Source organism: Eublepharis macularius, chromosome 8 (genome assembly GCF_028583425.1).
Source record: "Eublepharis macularius isolate TG4126 chromosome 8, MPM_Emac_v1.0, whole genome shotgun sequence".
NCBI lineage: Eukaryota > Metazoa > Chordata > Lepidosauria > Squamata > Eublepharidae > Eublepharis > Eublepharis macularius.
The window spans coordinates 66,341,206-66,360,968 of NC_072797.1; the positions used below are offsets into that span (position 1 = coordinate 66,341,206).

At 43.2% G+C, this 19,763-nt stretch overlaps 1 protein-coding gene across 5 annotated transcripts in view; it reads right to left on the bottom strand.

Moving 5' to 3' along the window:
* Positions 1-273: 273 nt before the first annotated feature.
* PJA2 (praja ring finger ubiquitin ligase 2) overlaps positions 274-19,763 on the bottom strand; it is a 61,934-nt gene continuing 42,444 nt past the window's right edge. For 4 of the 5 annotated variants that reach the window (XM_054986409.1, XM_054986414.1, XM_054986411.1 and 1 more), the window contains 4 exons: positions 19,344-19,385; positions 2,973-3,087; positions 2,622-2,743; positions 274-926 (listed from right to left, as the gene is read on the bottom strand). In XM_054986409.1, the coding sequence (XP_054842384.1) occupies positions 798-926; positions 2,622-2,743; positions 2,973-3,087; positions 19,344-19,385 (408 nt within the window). In that variant the 3' untranslated portion in view covers positions 274-797. The remainder of the gene's footprint in view (positions 927-2,621; positions 2,744-2,972; positions 3,088-19,343; positions 19,386-19,763) is intronic. The other variant, XM_054986413.1, reaches the window with a different exon arrangement.

Below are 19,763 nucleotides of genomic sequence, written 5' to 3' on the forward strand. Positions count from 1 at the left end.
CAGATACACTGGGCTGGATTCAATCAGCTTTTTCACTCAATCTTGCACAAGTCTCCTTCTTACTATAGCTCTCATCCTGCATGGTTTTTGTCCATGCAACTCCCATAACCCCCAATATAGCCATTATGGGTAGTTAAAGGGAACCCTCCTTTTTCCACCAGTGGAAAACCTGTTCGGATCCAACCTGGTCATTCGTTTTCTCTCTCTTTGACACACACACACACACACACACATGCACGCACGCACACGTGCACACACGAAGTCACAAGGAAGTGGTTTGATTGTGCCATTTATTTCCAGTGAAACCAAAGTATTCTACTGCTGTGATCACATGACATCTTCACATTTGATGCAAATATGAAAGAGCTATGTACAAAGTAATTAAGTGGCACTATTTTGAAACAAAACAACTCAAGCTTCAAATATTATATAATGCAAAACAGGTTATATGCATAACTTCTGTAAGCTCCAACTGCACTGCAGTTGCATTGAACACAAGTGCCACATTAATGATAATTCCTTCAAACAAATTTAATATAAGCATTCGACATTAGTTAACGACAACGTTTACTGAAGAAGAGTGGTGCTATCTTATACACCTTTTAATCTGATTATTTTAACTCTCTCAGTAAACCTAAATTGTTTAGAAAGCTCATACATTCTTTCTAAACTCATATATACTTTAAAGTGTGTTTTTAAATATATATACTTACATATAAACCAATTTCACATTGTAATTAAACAAGAAAAATTTACAGTAAAATCTGATGGGCAAACTCTCTTTTTATATGTTAATTTTACTGTGTTCCTGAAGTACTGCGGACTGAAGGAGTAGAATCATGATCAGGCAGAAAGGTGACTGTAGGGGTGGCTGTTTCTGGAAGCACAGGTGCAAGCACATGACGGCATACAGGACACGTTCCTGACTAAATGGGGGGAAAAATTGGTTAGTTGCAAAGGAAGTGCACAGTTCTACCTTCACACCAACTCAGAGGTAAGAACTACATGGAATGGGAAGAAACAGTGAGTAAAAAGGGCCAATCACATGTTAACAGACTATAATCTTCATGTTACTGCCTTCAAAGTTGTCATGTCAAATTCACAAGGAATCAATAAATATGGAGTCTCTTTGTCTAGAACGACTGAAGTTCAGCCTTAAATCATACAAAATGTCAAAAATGTTTTAAGTTAAGAATATGAACAGTATAACCATGACTATAAGGTTCTCATAGCAATGGCCTGAATAGAGGTTATATAATATTCACTAAAAGCCTATGGAAGAAGCTCATTTGCAAAAACTAAATTCAAGCTTTTCTGTATATATATTTGAGGACTACAACAAAAGATCCAGGCTAAATTAGCGATTTCCACCAATTTCCCTTCTTGCTGCAGACTGCTCCCTCATGTCAAGCATGTATATTCCTCCCAGTTTCCATATGAATAAGCTCAAGAACAGTTTAGTGAATATAGGGCATGAGGAGGCAGCTTTATTGTTCATTTAGCATTAACCATTTTGCCATGAAAGTGGAATCAGAAAATTATGGTTAGCACTTGTCCTCTAAACCAGAATCAGAAACCCATTCTAAACTATGGTCTAACCTCCTTCTTGCCATTCCATCTCCTGCCTTTCCACTTCAGGTGGACCAAGAGGGTCTGACTTATGATTCCTTAAAATAAAACTCCAAACTTTGGGGAAAAAACCCTTTCCCAGTCCCCTTGGGTTTGGAGATGCTAATCCTTCGGCAGAAGTCTGCTATCTACAAGAGAAAAACCTCCTCTCCTTTCTGTCCTGTCAGTGCACGGCTGATTCTGATTGCATGAGAATGCCCTTTTGGACCAATCATACTTTTGGGAAGCAGACTGAAAGCTTCCCAATCACTGCAAAGTCTGGATTACTGATTTCAGGGCTCCAGGAGAGGATCTCTGGGCTTTCTTAGCATAACCACAAACCGAGATTTGAACCCAAATCTTATCCTGTTCCCTAGCCCATCAGTCATTCTAAAGTTGCTCCCCATTCCATGTGGAGTAATTTGAGGATTTTAATTGCCCCCCATCTCACAAACAAGCCTGTGGTATTTCAAGGCTTATTTTCTCCTCTCACAACAATCACAGTTTGCCAATTCAGTCATTGTGATAAACTATGGTTAGTGCTAAACACAGTAGGGAAGCTGCATATTAGGGAGTACATGAGACCGTGGCTTGTTCATTATGCTCCCACCCATGGAGCTCTAAATTTAGTTTTATATTTCTCTCAATGCAACTTCAAAGTCTGGCAACAAAGGTATGCTGCAGGCATTATCTTTAAACACGGGAGCAATTATATCTCTAGTCAGCTAAATGCTTGAAAAGGAATTAAGCATAAGCAGCCCTGTTGGCACCAAACATATTCAGGCAAATAGAAAGTGGATAAAATCATGCAACTGTGGTTAAAACATTTAAATTGGCTTGAATCAAGGCCAGCATGGATCTAACATTATGAAAAGAAAATTATTCCTGTATGTTTATTTGCCAATTTTGTGAAGAATTAAAAGCCATGCCCACTTGCAAAGTTGGGTGTAACATCAATGTATTTCTGAAGTCTTGAGTTACAAAGTACAATATTACAAAAGCAATTAACATACCTTTTGTAACCAAAGTGTTATACAAGGTTTATGAAAAAAGTGATGACATGGAAGCTCCGTTACAATTTCTTCCTTGATGTACTCACTGCAACAGATAGCGCAACACTGTTCCTGACCTACAGCTTAAAAAAATACCACATGTATCAGCATTCAATTTTTAAAAGTTAGCTCTTAAAGATAAAGGATGTTACAATAAATAAGTCTTTAAAAATAAAAACTTTGAAACTAAGTAAATTCTAACTGCAATTCAGATTATGTTCCAAGGAAAGGTGCCAAAGCTCAGGATATCACACTAACACATTATTTTAATATTATATTTAACCAGAATAACTAAGGACATCCTTTCCTTACCATTGTGATCTTCTGTTATAATAATTTGTGGCAGACAGTCTATACTCTCTTTACTAGCTGGTGGATGAGCCTGTTCAACATCAATTGCAAGAGACTCCAGATGTGCTAGAGCAGTCTAAAAAACAAAGCATAAAAAGTCACTTCAGCTGCTCATGATAAATATGCATATATATTTTAAAATCCTGCTTAAAAGATTGCACAACTGTAGAAAGAGATGGCTACAAGTTGATTGCTTTTACATTTTTGCAGAAATTGAAAAAAAAGATTATTAATATGAATGACATTTACAAAGACCAAGCTGGAAATATTAGATTTTGAGAATTAAAGTATAATGATCACTTTTTAATTAAGTCAAGTGTATATTATTAAAACAGCTGATCACCTGCCATGTTTTGCCACAGCAGAGGAGAGAGCAGAGCAAATGAGACTGCCTTAGTGACAATATGATATTGTCATGGGTTATTCTTTTAACTGGTATGGAAACACTAGGGAGTTCAAATAACCTGACATTATCAATACGCACAAAAGCCAGGTAATGCTTGCTATTTAGGACCAACAAAAATACCATAACACAAGTATGTAAGCTTCTTAAGAACTTTTCACCTGGCTAGACTTTTGGTCCAAGGGACGGGGGGAGCACTGAAAATAAACTGCCTCAGGGCATGATGGCAGACCAACCTGCACAAAGTCTATAACCTAAAAGATCTTATTTTTTTCTATCCCCGTTTTTATGTTTAGCATCCAGGTTGATTAACAGTTCTAGAAAACTCAAGCACTTGTTTACTTTTGGGGGGATATTACACTATTGTTTTTGAACTCTGATTATTCCAAAGTAGTAACAGACAAAAACTGAAAGGGGCTACAAAGTATAGCACACTTGCAAGTTTTTAACACACACATAACCCATGACAGTTTGCTCTATTTTAATGGACACTCAATCCTGCCTTCATTGCTACTCCCTATTCCCTCTTGATGGGGAACACACTTCAGACCATTCTTTCTGCTCAAAGAAAACAAGAGTGATTATGCATGATAATCTCCTAGGAAAATGTAAAGTTGGATGGTATCATTTATTAAGCACTGCCAACAGGGTCAATACACAGCTGCTAACAACTTCAATGTGAGCACCTCAGGTGCACATGAGACCACTGCTGGACTCTGGTTGTCCGGCAACCAGACCGGACTTGGGAACCCTCCCAGAACCACACCCAGAACCCAGACTGGCAGCCCCACCATCCAGCCTTGCCACCCTTGGCACTCACCCGACAAGGAGGAAACAAGCAGCAGCAAGGAGGAGACAGGCAGCAAACGCACCAACAGAGAACTGGAATGCCAAAGAGGGCCCAGGTGTTGACAAGCCCTCATCAGCAGGAGGCAGGCTAGATGGCCCAGGTGCTGACAAGCTCTCCGGCAGGCTAGATGGCAGCTCCTGGGTCCTAGCCACTGCCCTCTTCCCAGCCAGGCCCTTAGAGCAGCCCAGCCTAGCTGGAGGAAGAGGGCACAGGGGGCAGAGACAGTCAGCCCATGCCACCACAGGCAGCAGATCATGGGCAGCACCAGTGGCACAGGGCCGCACCCCAACCCGGTGGCAGGCACGGGAAGAACTACAGCCCAACAACCCAGCAAACAGGCTAGAGGGGATGGAAAAGGGCCAGGAGAGGCTGGGGGCAAAACAGGCACAGCTGTGGCTACCTAAGGCAGCCAGGGCAGCAGCTAAGATGTTGGGGGTGGGGTGCCTGGGAAAGGTGAGGGGATAAAAGGGAGGTCCACCCATAAGTGGAGGAGGGAGGGAGGAGATTGAGAGGAGAGTGTAGGAGTGGAGGTCAGTCTACTCAGGGTTGTAGAGGGGCCCCTGGGAAGTACTCAGGGCCAAATCACCCTGCTTCTGAGACCTTCAAGAGACAATATACCTGCAGCTAAGAGGGGCTAGTGGGCCAACAGTGGTGGAGTAGACCCAAAGGCCAAGAAGTAGAAGTCAGGCAGGCGGCGAGTGAGCACCACCATGGCAGAAAGAGACATGTGAGGGGCGGGGCATGCCTGAGCCTGACACTGGTCAAGACTAATGCAGAGGCACTGTTCGTGTGAACTGGCACCTCCATATGGTAGCCTTCATCTGTGATTGCTGGAATTTTAGTAGGTTATAAAGCAATGCTGCAGTGATGAAATCACAGTGTGCGCACAGATTAGATTTTATTGCATTGTAGCTTCCAGACTACAATGCGCCATATACCACATTATGCTTTGAGTACCCATTCCATTCAGTTAATGCAAAAAGCTTTCTTGTGTCATCTACCAGGTCCCAAAAATCTTCTCACTGGAGGACAGCTAAACAGCTGTTGTTGTGAAAGAATCATGAAAGATAATGTCTTCAACAAAAATGAAGCTAGGGTGGTGATTTAGTTAAAGAGTATGCTGACAGCCCTACATCTTCTCATGGTGTCTGCATACTCTACTATGTTATCTTATTTTTCCTCCAAGGAGTTCAGGCTGGTAAACATTAATCACTCCTCCGCCATTTTATCCCAACAACCTCAGGATATGTTATATTGTGTGACTGACTCAAGATCAATCAGTGAAGAACACAGCACTGTGGGGACTGAACCCAGGCCTTCTCAGTCCTAATCCAAGCCTGTAAGAGCATTACAAATGGATTTCAATGGGTATAGCCTGGAGTAACTCTGCAGAGGATTAAACTGAAAATAAGCCAAATGCTAAGCTTTTATATAGTGCATATCAAGAGTCCAACAAGTTTTACAAATGGTAGCCCTGTAGAACAGGCCAGTGTTATTAGTTTTACATTACATGTGGTGGGCAGAGGGAATAGAGAATTTCTAACCCCCACCCCCTCCAGTGCTACTAAGGTGATATTTCCATGACAAACTCCTCACCTAACATTTTCAGCTGATACAGCACCTCCATATGATAACTGATTCAAATTTGTGCAGTTTGTTCTGCTTATCTTTTCTAATCAGTGTTGTTTCCTTTGTAGCCCTATGACCACAGATAAAGTAGGCCATTAGGACAGCAACATGAGCTTATCAAAGTGCAAAAATGAGGTATTTCAGCAACATTTAACACACTGGCAAAAGTATTTTTTTTCAAAAAATGAGAAATTTACTAAATTCAGCAGTCTGTAACTTCATAAATATTGAGTATTGTCTCCCCCAATAGATCTCAGCTTTAGAGCTAACTCTAATATCAAAAGATAGAAATGTCTGGCTGGTAGCTGTCAATGTTCATAAAGGAAGCACACAAAATATGTGCCTGATGTTATGATATACTCCCCCTTCAATTATGTAGTCCTGGACTTGCAAGGGGTATCTTCCCCCTCAGCCTTTCCCCCCAAGTAAAGTAACAGAGGACAGGGCTATAAACATCTGGCTGTTTGCAATGAAATCAACATACTGCCAACTCAAATATGCACAGCAAGCTGCCCTGAAATGCCACATTTGTCAACAAACTTGGAATCATGCGAAATATAATATTCTGTTAGGCTTTGTGTTAGTGTGCCAACTTGGCTATGGTAAGAAAGTTATTTGGATAATGGTTCAGAAGATTAATGTTCCAAGGATTTAGTATAGGTAGAAAAAGAAGATATAGAGACTTCAAAGGCATATTTCCACCTCAGATTAAAAGTACACAAAACAAATACTTATGGGGAAAAAGCATACAAAACATTCTTGACCATCATGTCAATTTTGAAAATAGAAACAGACCATATAAAGTATTTTGGCATGTTAATATTTAGAGATAAACATAAAAATCCCAGACTAGAGACACAATCCAAAGGGGCTGTATAGTGAATGCCATATATGTAACAAGCTTCCTAAGCTCCTGAAAATGCAGCCCTTACACAGCTCTAGAAAATATTTTGTAAGTAGTTTGCAATGCACGCCACGTGTGACCTGCTGGACAACACACCAAACCCCCGAACTGCATTTACCTGAAGAGGCAACCAGCAGAGCATGTGATGTTTAGGTTATAATGACCTTGAATAATTGGTACATGTTTTTAACAATCCTTTGCTTCCAAAAAATTCATACCCTTCACTAATAATAAACTACCGTAAGACCTAATGAAATCAGTCTTAACAAATCCTACATGACCTATTTAACTAGGGCTACACTCAGGCATCATGAAGAAACTGAAGTTCGTGACAATCACAAGCTGATTTGTTAGCTGAAGACTTCTTGGTTTGGGAAGTCTTAAATTGCAGTCTATATGCAAAGGGAGAAGGGAGGCAGCTCATAACAACTAGGTACATGCTCAACACAAACAAATCTCTGTGTGAACAGCATCAACTATTTCAACTTAATGAAAAATGTATTATTTATTTATTAACAAGATTTTCACCCCACTTTTTTGCCCTTACAGAGCCAAAAGGCGTCTAACAAATTAAAACATACGAATTAAAATATTATCTTAAAAGCCAATAAAACCAACGCATAAATGCATCATTAAAACAATTTAAAACCAGAACTTACAATAACTACAAAAGATAAAAACAACAGTTAAAAACATAGGGGCGAAGGAGGGATCGCTGAAAGAATGTTGAGCCAAAAAAAAAAAGGAGGACTTTACCTGCTGACAGAAGATGGTGACAACAGATGGCAACAGGCAAATCTCCTTGGAGAGAGTGTTTTGGTGCTACTACTGAGAAGGCCCTCTCCCAGGCTGCCACCTTCCTAATCTTAGAAAGCAGGGGAACTCGAAACAGGGCCTCTGAAGATATTGGTTGGGTAAGTTCATAAGGAAGCAGGCAGTCCTTCAGGTATGTTGGTCCCAAAACATATAGGGCTTTAAATGTTACCCTGAATTGCACCCAGAAGCAGACGGGAGCGAGTGTAGATGAGCCCAAATGGGAGTGATATGTTCCCTGTGAACCACTCCAGTCAACATTCTGGCTGTTGCAATCTACATCAATGGAAATTTCTGAACACTTTTCAAGAGCAGCCCCAACCAGAGTGCACTGGAGTAATTTAATCTAGATGTAACCAGGGCATAAACTACAATGACCAGATCTTTCCTGCCCAGGAAAGGCTGCAGCTGGCTAACCAGCTGAAGCTGGTAAAAGGCAGCCTTGGACACAGCTGCCACCTGCTTATCCAGCACCAGGCCTGCGTCTGAGAACACTGCCAAACTATAGACCTGTTCCTTCAAGGGGAGTGCAACTCATCTAGAATGGGTGACACTTTAAATCTGGGGTCACACTTTCTACATCAGTAGCACTTACATCTTGTTGGATTAAGCTTCAGTTTGTTATCCCATATCCATTTCAAATCTACCTCCATCCACCGGTTCAGGGTTTCTACAGCATCCCTGGGATTAGCTGGAAGCAAGACAGAACCAAGTACCATCTGCATATTGATGACAACCCAGCTCAAATCTCCAGATGACCAAGCCCAGTGGTTTCATGTAGATGTTATAAAAAGCATGGGAAATAGGATGGAAGCTTGTGGGAACCCACAGGCCAAAAGCCAAGGGACTGAGCAACAATACCCTAGCATCACCGTCTGAAACCCACCTTCTGGTAGGACTGGAACCACTGCAGAACAGTGCCTCCCAATCTCAGCTTAGAAAGGTGGTCTAGAAGGATACCATGATCAAAAGTATTGAAAGTCGTTGAGAGATCCAGGAGAATCAACAAAGTCACACTCCCTCAGTCCCTCCCCTGGCACAGGTCATCTGCCAGGGTGACCAATGCTGTTTCAGTCCCATAACTAGGTCTAAAATAAGTCTGGAAAGGATCTAAACAATTTGCCTCATCCAGGAAAGCCTGATGTTATCCACCCACCACTCTTTCAATCACCTTCTTCAAGAATAGAACATTTGAAGTTGGTTGAAAGTTATTAAGATCTCTTGGATCCAGGTTAGACTTTTTTTAGAAGTGGACACACCACAGCCTGCTTTAAGGCTGAGGCAACCACCACTATGCCTTCCTCGAGGCACTAACTCAGACCCAGTCAACCAGCCCTGCTCCCCAGGAAAGGCAACGGTCATACAAGCAGATAGTAGGCCTCAAACCTCCAAGGAAACTTTCCACATCTTCAGACTGAATAAACTTACAAATATCTCAAACAATCTGATGAACTGGCACTATCTGACCCTATCACTGCTAAAGTAGAGTACAAATCAGAATGGATGCAAGAGATATTATCTACAAAGTGCTAAGAAAAATGGTCACAGTGGACTAGTGAGCAGTCTACTTCCTCCTGCAGGTCAGATCCCAACAGGCCTCTGACAACCTGGAACAGCTCCACTAATATACACTGTGCAGACGCAAAGGTGGCAAGAGACTATTGTTTCTTTGCCATCATCACCGCCACAGAGTATGCTTTAAAATACACTTTTACCTATGTCTTATTGGATTTATTCAAAGTCTTCCCCCATGGTCACTCTAGCCATCTCTCTTATTTAGGGGTGTGTGCTTTAGGTTTCCGATTCAAGTAAAATACCCGAATCGGACCCGAACTGTAAAGATTTGGGATTCCTGAATCAAAGCTTCCTGAAACATTTAGGTTGCTTTGGGAAGCTTTGGGGCCCAAGTTTAAAGGGCCCTTTCCCTGCCTCATGCAAGCGGCAGGTCCCTTTAAACTTCAGCTGTCAGGCGGGAGAATACTTCCCACCTGACAGCTGAAGTTTAAAGGGCCGCTTTCCTGCTGCTTGCAAGCAGCAGGGCCCTTTAAACTCCCAAACCCCCCAACCCCAGCCCCCCACTCCCCTTTACCTTAGCTCTGCGGCTGCAGTGGTGGAGGTGGTGGCGCAGCAGTGGCAGCTCGGTCTTCCCGGTTGCCCAGCACGCTGCTAGGCCACAGGGCAACGGTGGCTCCGGTTTCCCCAAAGCCCTGCGGGGCTGCGTGCCACTAGATCTGGCCTTCCTGGTCACCCTGTGGGCTGTTGCGGGCCCGGAGGAGGCGGTGCGGTGGCAGCTCCAGCCCTCCCTGCTACCCTGTGGAGCCGTCTGGTGGCGGAGAAGGCTCTTCATGCCCCTCAAATGGCCGCTGCTGCTATTTGAGGGGCAGGAAGGGCTGTAGGAGGTGGCTCCATTCCTTTCCTGCTGCCCTGCGAGCTGCTGCGGGCCCGGAGGAGGAGGTGTGGCAGCAGCAGCTCCCGCCCTCCTCACCACCCTGCTGGGCCGCGCAGCAGTGGAGGAGGCGGAGAAGGCCCTTCCTGCCCCTCAAATGGCTGCCATGGTGGCCATTTGAGGGGCAAGAAAGGCCAGAGGAGATAGCTCTGGCCCTCCCTGTCGCCCTGTGAGCCTCTGCGGGCTCAGAGGAGGCAGTGCTGTTGCTCCGGTCCTCCCCACCACCCTCCGGGGCTGCAGAGCATCAGAGGAGGTGGATCCGGCCCTTCCTGCCCTTCAAATGGCCGCCAAAAGCCTCCCTCCCAAATCACTTTGGTATGCTCCTATTGGTATTCCCGAATTTTCCGCCCGCTTCAAGTAAACTCAAAGCAGGAAACCTGAATATTTTTGGGGTCACACCACTACTCTTATTTTCATAAACCAAGGGGCTACTGGGGCGCTTGGGAGCAATCACATCAATTTCCTGGTCATTCCATCATCATCAGGACATCAACAGGAGCACCATAATATTATATACAGTCCAGGGGCACAAATAAAGAGACACAATATCTAGATTCTGCAGAGACTGCCTATGTTAATTTCCAGTGTCTAACTCATGTGCTTCTTCCCTCTTCCCTCTCCCCCCCAAAACTCTCATTTTCTCCTGGACATACAGAAAATATCTCTGTATTTTCTCTCTATAAAATAGCTATTACATTGTTAAATGAGTTTTTACAGTATTGAAGTTCTTTCCTCCAAAACCTTGCAGTGTTTTAATTAGACCAGGTTAACAAGACTGAGGGTAAACTGACCAAAATACTTTGATGAATTCCTCAAATTTCAAGTACAATGGGAAACAGGGAACATATGAGAAGCATCAAAGAATAAGATGTCTCTTTACTGTAAGAGAACATAGGAATTGTGATGTGGCAAAAGCTTAATGAAAAAGTTTTATGCACTTGTTACTCACTAGGAATCTTATCTGACCAAAATATGAGGTTTAAAAAAAGTTACTCTGTTAAAAGGTATTATTTGTCAATGGGGTGATGGCTGCAGTCTAGTTTCCACAAAGTTCTGCAGAAGAGAACTGTTGTAGTTAAACTTGTGTGATTTCACCAAGTACGTCAGCTGGGTCTTTGCTTCTTTAATACATTTCTCATCTACTGTGCAGACAAACTTTCTGAAAAGCTTCCCCCACTTTCCCCTTTGTAGTTGTAATACAAGAGTCATGTCTTGTGGACCCCCTCCCCACAGCGTGTGCACAGATTTAAAATCTCTCTACTGGAACAAAGCTTTCTTGCATTAAAAGTGCATGAATGCATATACAAATACACACGTTACTAACCAGGATAGGCACCAGTTGCATGTAATGCTCAACTGTTTCAATGCTGGTAATAAAAATTGTCCTTAAATGATGGAACATACTGAGTTTCCTCCCATAAAGCAATCTCTGTAAGAAATCAAGGGGACTTCAAACCAAGGTAAAGTGACAGTTCCAGGATCACATCTCAAATGGCCATATGAGATTTCTGATGCAATATTCAAATGTAAATGCAAAGCCCATATCATCCATTTTGATACATTCTTAAAATATTACAATTTGGATGTTTAAGTGCTCCTGCACTAGATTTCTCTGTATACTTCTTCAAACTAAAATACAAAGCCCATCTGCTGTGTTCTCACACCAGGTATGTGAAGCTCTGAAAAATACATCCACAAAAGAATTCAGCAACATTCAGAAATCACCACGTACTCTGACTGAAACAAGCTCTAGAAACTCATGAAGAAGTAGAGATGCGAAGGCATAGAAAAAATGGGTCTGTCTTAGTTCCCCCACCCCAAGGACTCTCCAAGGAGTCTCTTTTCTATAAGGGAATACAGGCATTTTGATGTGGCAAAGACTGGAAAGAAAAAAATTACATACTTTTTACCCATTAGGGATCACATATTTCCCCAAATTTCTGTCTTCCCCTTTAAAACAAAACAGAATAAAATTCCAGTTTTTTCCCCAATGGCTTCAACATTTCCAGAAATTCTATATCTCTATGCAATGGTGAAGTAGATTTTTTTTCTTGAGTCCTCCATCTTAGTGCAGACACTCTAATTCATGGCATATTGTTCTAGAAAGAATAAAGTTGGAACTCCATAGCATGATAGTTTTGTGTCAAGCTCCCCCTTCTCCCCTCTATAACATCTGTGATGAATAGAAGGGGTAGAGGGTGGGTGCCTTTCTTTGTGGGGAAACTCTTTTAGACAAAAGATTCCCTGGAAAGGGCTTGGTAACAGCTGCCATCAGTTAAGTATCCCCACTGACCACTTAGAAGATTCCTTTAAGCAGTCTTAGACCAATAAAGAAGTAACTGGGTGTAAATCCTGGCAAATCCCTTATAGCAAAATACACTGTACTGGACAAAGATAAAAAAATATCTTTACTAAAAAAAAACTATTGTAAAAAAAGGGGGAAATGGAAAATGTAGATAATTTTTTTCAAATAGCAAAGTTGCAACATTGGTGCCATTAAAACAAACAAAGAAACAAAAAACCTTTTAAGTTTCCTCAATGACCACTTGACGAAATTGATGTGTCAGCTAACGAAACTAACATGTTCCCCAGAAAGCCTGCAGCAGAAATGGGACATTTTTCTAGTGCAGAAATAAAAAAACAGACATCACTTCAGTTCAACTCCCTGAAAGTGTGGAATTGAAGAATTGAAGCAGTTTGGGGCCAAAAATGATGGAACGAAGCAGATCCGATCCTCATGGGTCGAATACACACAAAGCCCGATGTAAAGTTCACCATAAGGAAGAGGCCAATATCACAACACAGATTTTCAAACAAAAGCAATGTTGATCTAACTCAGCTAAGTACATGTTACCTAGGCTGTAGCCGGTTCCTCAGAGCATGCAGAGTCCTTGCAGAACCAAAAAAAAAATGGAATCCTTAACCCCTACCCACCATTCTTGTGATCACCATATTTCATACTGTTTCAAATGGAGACACATAAAGATCCAGAACTCCCAGATATTTATAGCTAAGGGAATCTGACCTAAGTCAGCCCCCTCTGTAAGACTGACTAAATGATTTAGCCAAGCTAATGTAAAGCCCCATCTCGGATGTCAGAGACTATCACTAATCAGAAAATTACCAAAATGTTAGTCCCACACACCAAGTATCTGTTAATGACTGAACTTCTATGACAAACAAAAGATCTGGCCCAAACTGGTTGGTCCTCTGTCCAAAAAGGATAAAGTTTGGCAAGGTGGAACGGGAATTAAGGAGTTATTCTAATATAAACCTCAGGGGTCCAAGATTCCAGATGCTCCTGTGGGGCACTCCTGAGCCATACTGAATTTATAGGTTTCTGTCACAAATCTAGTTCAATTTACACTATGCCTGTTACAATGCAATTTATTTTACCTCCTATAAGTCAAAGCAATAGAAACAGTACGGGATGTCTAAAAGTTAAAAGGGGGAGCAGAATGGAAGATTTATTTTCACTTACCATGAAGTGTCGTTTCTTGGTGGTCCAGGAATGGGGCAGTCCTCACACACACAGGATATAGCTCCTCTTCTCTGAAGGCAGGGTCAGTCAGCTAATTTTGATCCCAGAGGGGAGGTGCTTGTCCCAGGGATCACTAGTCCTTTCCCAAGCCTTAACTTCCCATAAAGATACCAAGAGAGAAAACAACTCTCCTCAATTAAAAAAAAATACTAAGATCCCTCCCCTGACACCAGTGGGAGGAAAACTACTGTCCTAGCTCTCCAGCCAATACCAGAAGCAACTTGGGCGGGTAGGACTGCCCAACTCCTGGACCACCGAGAAAGGAAGCTTCCCGGTAAGTGAAAACAAATCTTCCATTCTTCGGTGATCCTAGGAGTAGGGAGGTCCTCATGAATGGGACATAAAAAAGCAGTGTGCCCCAGGGTGGGCCGTCCATCTTCCAGGCCTAGAGGGTGTGTTGTAGTATCCTCCTGCCGAAAACTGGCTCTGCAGAGGCCAACTTATGTATTCTGTAATGCCTGATGAATGAGTGCACTGATTTCCATGTGGCTGTCTTATAGATTGTCTCTAATGATTGAAAGGATCGATGGGCTGCTGATACCACTATCCCTCTCAGTGAGTGCGCCGTGATGCCTTGAGGCTTCTCCAGACCTCTGACTTTGTATGCCAGAATTATATACCCCCTGATCCACCTACTTAGCGTGGAAATAGACACTCTCTGTCACAAGGAGGACCTCCTGAAAGACACAAATAGTGTCTCAGACTTGCAGAATTGTTTAGTCCTGTCCATGTAGAAGCTCACACATCAAGGCTGTGTCACTCTATTTCCTTCTTGTGCTTCAGATTAGGGCAGAAGGAGGGTAACCCTATCTCTTCCGTCCTATGAACATGGAGTTCACCTTTGTAATGAAGACCGGTTCGGTTCACAATATTATTCTGTCATTTTGAAAAATGCATAGCTCCCTATCTACTGATAGTGCCTGCAGCTTCAACACTCATCTAGCTGATGTGATCCCCACCAGAAAAGATAGTCCTAAAGGTCAATTCCTTTAGAGGATGTGAGGCGAAAGGCTCAAAGGGATCGTTGAATAATGCTCTTAGTGCCCAATTAAGATTCCATATGGGAAACTGGTGAACCTGTGGAAGATTCAACAATGAGTTCCCCCTTTAGAATCTCTTGATTTGAGAGTGATGTACTAGGGAATTTCCCTTCCCAGAATCTCTAGTTGTTGAGATGGCTGCCACCTGCTGTCTAAGGGTGCTGGTGCTAAGACTTTTATCCAATCCTTCTTGAAGGAAGGATAGTATCTCCCTAACGGGCACCGATAAAGGTTCCCTGCTTCCATCTATGCACCATGTCTGGAAAATTTGCCAGTTATTGTTACAGACTCTGTGGAACTCTTTCTGGAGGCTAACATGGTACTAATTATGCTCTCTGCATAACCTGACCGTATTAGCAGTTTACCCTCAATCTCCAGAGTGTGAGGTTTAGCAGAGCTGGTCGAGAGTATGGTATTATTCCCTGCATTAACAGGTTATCCTTCAGTGGGAGGTGCCAGGGATCCATGCTTGATAGCCTCTTCAGGTCATGAAACCATATCCTTCTTGGCCAGAAGGGTACTATGAGAACCACTTCTATACGTTGCTCTATGATCTTCTGAACAGCTCTATGCAATAGCTGTATTGGGGGGAAAGTGTACAGGAGTTGTGTAGGCCACTTGCAGCTCAAGTTGTCTACCCCTATGGTGTGAGGGTTTCTTCTTCTTGAAATGAATCTCGGGACCTGGTAGTTTTGATTGTTTGCAAATAGGTCCACCTCCACCTTGCTGAGTCTCTGGCAGGCTGGTTGGAAAATCTCTCTGGATAACATTCATTCTGATTGGGCCATCACTCTCTGGCTTAGCTAGTCCACCAGGGATTGACCTGGTCTGCTCCGTGTACTGCTTTTAGAGATTCAAGGTGATTTTCCACCCATTTCAGCATGATGCATGCTTCTGAATCTGATGCCTCCTTGCCTGTTCACATATTCCTTAGCCATCTTACTGTCCATCTGTATTACCACATGGTGACCTGTGAGATGATCCTGAATTCCACCAGACTCATTCCAATGGCTCCAAGCTACAAAAGGTTTACATATTGTTGATCTTCTCTCCTGCAACCAGGTGCCCTATGTCATTCTTGCCTGGGTGTGGGTTCTCCATCCCCACAGACTCACATCCAGGGTCATCACCATTTTCTTTGGTTTCCTGAGTGGAATGCCATTGTGGAACCGGACAAAGTCCAGCCACCTGTTGATCTCCTGTTTGAGGATCGCTGGCAACTAAATTATCTTGGATCTCTTGTGTGCTATCCCATCTTGGTATGGTAACAGGAATCTCTGTAGTGCATGAGCCTAGAACCTTACCCACTGGAGGACATCCTTACAGGATACCCTCAGCCCCAGCAGCTGAGCCAGTAGTATCATGTCTGCCTCCTGGATGCTTATAACCTCTGTTGCCATCATCTGAATCTTTGTTGCCTTTCCTGTGACAGAAAGACTGTCTTGAGCTATGTCTATCACTTCCCCCAGGTGCAATATTTACCAGGTCAAAAAGAAAACTGCTCTTTTCCTCACTGACCACGAATCCATGACCTCACAGGCAAGCTACTGTCAGTTCCACCACTTCCACCCCCTGCAGAAGAGATGGAGCCATGATCAAGATGTTGTCCAGATATGGAAAAAGGAGCCATTTTCTGCAGTCTCAGATGTGCTATCAGGGCTACAAGGATTCTGATGAACACCCTGGGTGGCGCTTTCAGGTCAAAAGGTAGAGCCTGATATTGGAAATGCCTCTGAGAGATCAATGGAAGTCAGAAATTCTCCCTTCTGAATGACAGTCATGACAGATCTGAGCATTTCCATTCTGAACTTTCTTGTTCTGATGTGTCTGTTTTATTTGACCAATTCTTTTGGATCTGGAGGAAAAGCCCAGGTGGCAAAGAGTTGAATTCCAGTAAATACCCATTGGTCACTGTATCCAGCTCCCACTTGTCACTTACTCTCTGTTGACAAAGGTTTGCAAAGCACTGTAAGTGACCTCCAATCGCAATTGTGCCTGCTGCCTTGGCATAGTCACATTGAGGTTCCCTTCTTCAGCCCTTTGGTATTCCAACTGGATTTGTTGAAGGAAGAGGGGCTACCCTCATCTCAATATTTGGTCTGCTATCTTCCCTTGAATGATCTGGAGTATCCTGGGTAGGAAGGATTCTTGGCCTCCTGAAAGTACTGAAAACCTCTTTCTTGAACTCCCTTCCCTTTTTTTTTTTTGAGGAATGGACTTTCTTCTTTTCTTTGTCCTCCACTAGGAATTTGTCCAGAGCTTCTCCAAATAGGTTAATGCCTCTGAAGGGAACCGTGGTTACTTTGGCTTCGGCCAAAGGGTCCACATTCCAGTTCTTGCTGACAGTAGCTAGGGCTATTTTCTTGGTTCCATCCTTCAGCTCTTTGAGGACATTACTGCTCACTGCAGTCAGGTCTGAAAACCCAAGGGCATGCATCTCTAGCAAAGAGCAAAGATGCTGCTGATGCTCTGAGAGATGTAGCAGATGATTAAAATTTCTGTGCAGAGCTAGTTCAATTCACCTGACAGAGGAATTCTTGGGCAGACCATCTGTGTCAATGGGCAGCACAGGATAAGCTGCCAGGCTGGTCACTGGATCACTCACCAATGACAGTTTGATCCTCTTAGTAGTCTCTGGAACTTGTATATAAGACTTAGAAAAAGAAATAGAGTAGTTAGCTTTGGGTTTTGCCAGAGCTTCCCACTCAGCCTTCACCAAGGCATAAAAGGCTGCTGGGAGGGGAAACCCTGAAGGAGTTGTTCCCAATTTGGGGGGAGGGGAGTTCTCACCAACCTCTTTGAGAAATCTAGGCCTGGTTCCCCCTTCCCCTTAGACTTATGGTAAATCTCTAGGACCTTCAGCACCTTAAGGAGTGGTCTAGTATACGGCTCTTGGGGGGGAAAGCCTTCTTTGTATCAGGATGACTATGCTGTACCAGGGAATTTAGGGAATTTCCCCTCTTCTAATAGTTTCCCTTCCTTCTTGGCTGAGGAAGAGTAAGATAGTTCAGAGTCCTCAGGCTGGAGGCTTAACAGGGGTTTGTGCTCTCCATGGCAGTTGCCTCCTCTTTGATCTAGGGGGGAGAGATCCCACCCCTTTTCCCTTTCTTGGTGTCAGACCCCACACGGGGTTGTCCCTCTTGTCCATCTGTGGGTCTAGCCGCAAGGCTACTTGTCTGTGCTCCTTCAGGACCTCTTTGAATTCCTTCTTATTTCTGTCCTGAGCCATACCAATACATTTGTTGTAATAACCACAACTGTGCTTATATCCCGCTCTTCTAGGCTGAATAATGCCAATTAGAGCTGTGGAGCTGAGGCTCAGAGGGGTGGCTTACCCATGACAATTAAGGACCTTCTCCCTTTCACTAGCCTGTTGAAAGGCCCATGAGGAGGCCAAGACTAGGGAGTTTGGCAAATCTAGGTCGCAGATTATGTTCTCTGAGGCCTGAGAGGTGGCTAGGCCAACAGAAATTTTCCCACCAAAAGGAGAAAGCGAAAGTGAAGTGAAAGTACACCTCAGAAATCCCAGCCAAAGGAAGGAGAAATAAAAAGGGCTTCTTTTTATTTAGGATAAGCTGGCTACAAGGCTTCTTTTGCTCTTCTCACCTCCTTCCTTTGTGGCCCCCATTCTCCACTGGATCAGTCTTACCACAGTTCAACTGGGGATGCCAGGATTGGAGCAGTTCCACTGCTGCTGCTGGGGCCTGCTCCTTTCAAGCCTGTGAGAGTTGCCAAGAGTGTCGGCTCCATAACAGGCTACCTTGGACTCAAAACCGCACCCTCTGGTCATCTGAAGGGGAGGTTCCTCTCAGCCCAAAGGTTGGGGACCTCAATGGGAGTCCGCAGTTCTGGCCGTGGAACATGGGAGTACCTAGGGCCGTGGGCTCTATTGCTCTTCACCTCTCTGAAGTGAAATGGGGGTGGGGGTGGGGGTGATAAAGCCCTTCCTGTACGAGCTCAAAGCTGTTCTTTATCCGGGATCACTGTGCTCTGTAAAGGACCACTGAAGACATACTGCTTGGAAGGCAGAGTCAGAAAGACTGGCAATCCCTGAGACAAGCCCCTCCCCTCCGGGAAAAATCAGCTGACTGACCCTGCCTTCGGAGAGGAGGAGCTATATCCCATTTGTGAGGACTGCCCCACTCCTAGGACCACTGGAAAATTTGTTATGGGGCTGCCAATCTGGCACTAGCTCTGTTTGCTGTTCAGTCTGTAGTTTCACACCTTGTGAGAAACTTACATTTTAAAAAGTAATTTTAAGTTTAATTCAAGTGTTTTAAAACTAAAGGAATTTGGTGCACCTGATAAACACCCTGAATGTTACCAGAGCTATATCTGACTTAGATCAAAGTTCTGCTGACAAGGGTAGAATAAATGTTAATAAGCAATTGTGCTAGCTATGAGGAGTTCAAAGGATTCTGACACAGAACTCAAATAACAAGTGTACTGTAAGAACTGTCACACCAGTGACAGATTCCAATTATGTTAAGGCATCAATGCTATACATTATATTATCTCAAAGAAATATTGTAATACCTGTGACTACATATCTGGCATATAATGCTTGGAAACATGATTGGAAAAGTCACAGACTCTTGCATGAAAGAAATGAGTCACTCAGCCTCACACACAAAATTCTGATGTCCTCACATATTAAATACATTGCTGACATTCCCTTTATGTAGATAATCAGAAATTGCAGGTACCTGTAGACGCTGATAAGTCATTTCCATGAACATGCTTGTTACCTGAATTTGAAAAGATTCAGGTTAGTGAAGGGGCGGAGTACAGCATTCTTTAAAAGAATTGTACTCCATACTAAAATAGCCAAGATTCTTTTATGTGAAATCACAGTTCCAGAATCACTGTGACTCAAAACATTTGAAAAATAAACTGTTTCTCTTTCAAAAAAACAACAACACAGAACTTGTGAACCAATGTGGCTACATTTCAGACTTAATGCCCAACAGTAAGCTATGCCAAGTTTAAGAGGCTCCATACATGGCATTATCCCCCAAAATGGCAATTTAGTAATATTCAGGGTTTTTTTTATTTAGAAGTCCCTCATAATCTGAGACTCTACCACCATATTATGATTTGATGTTATGTCTAAACTAAAGCTATCA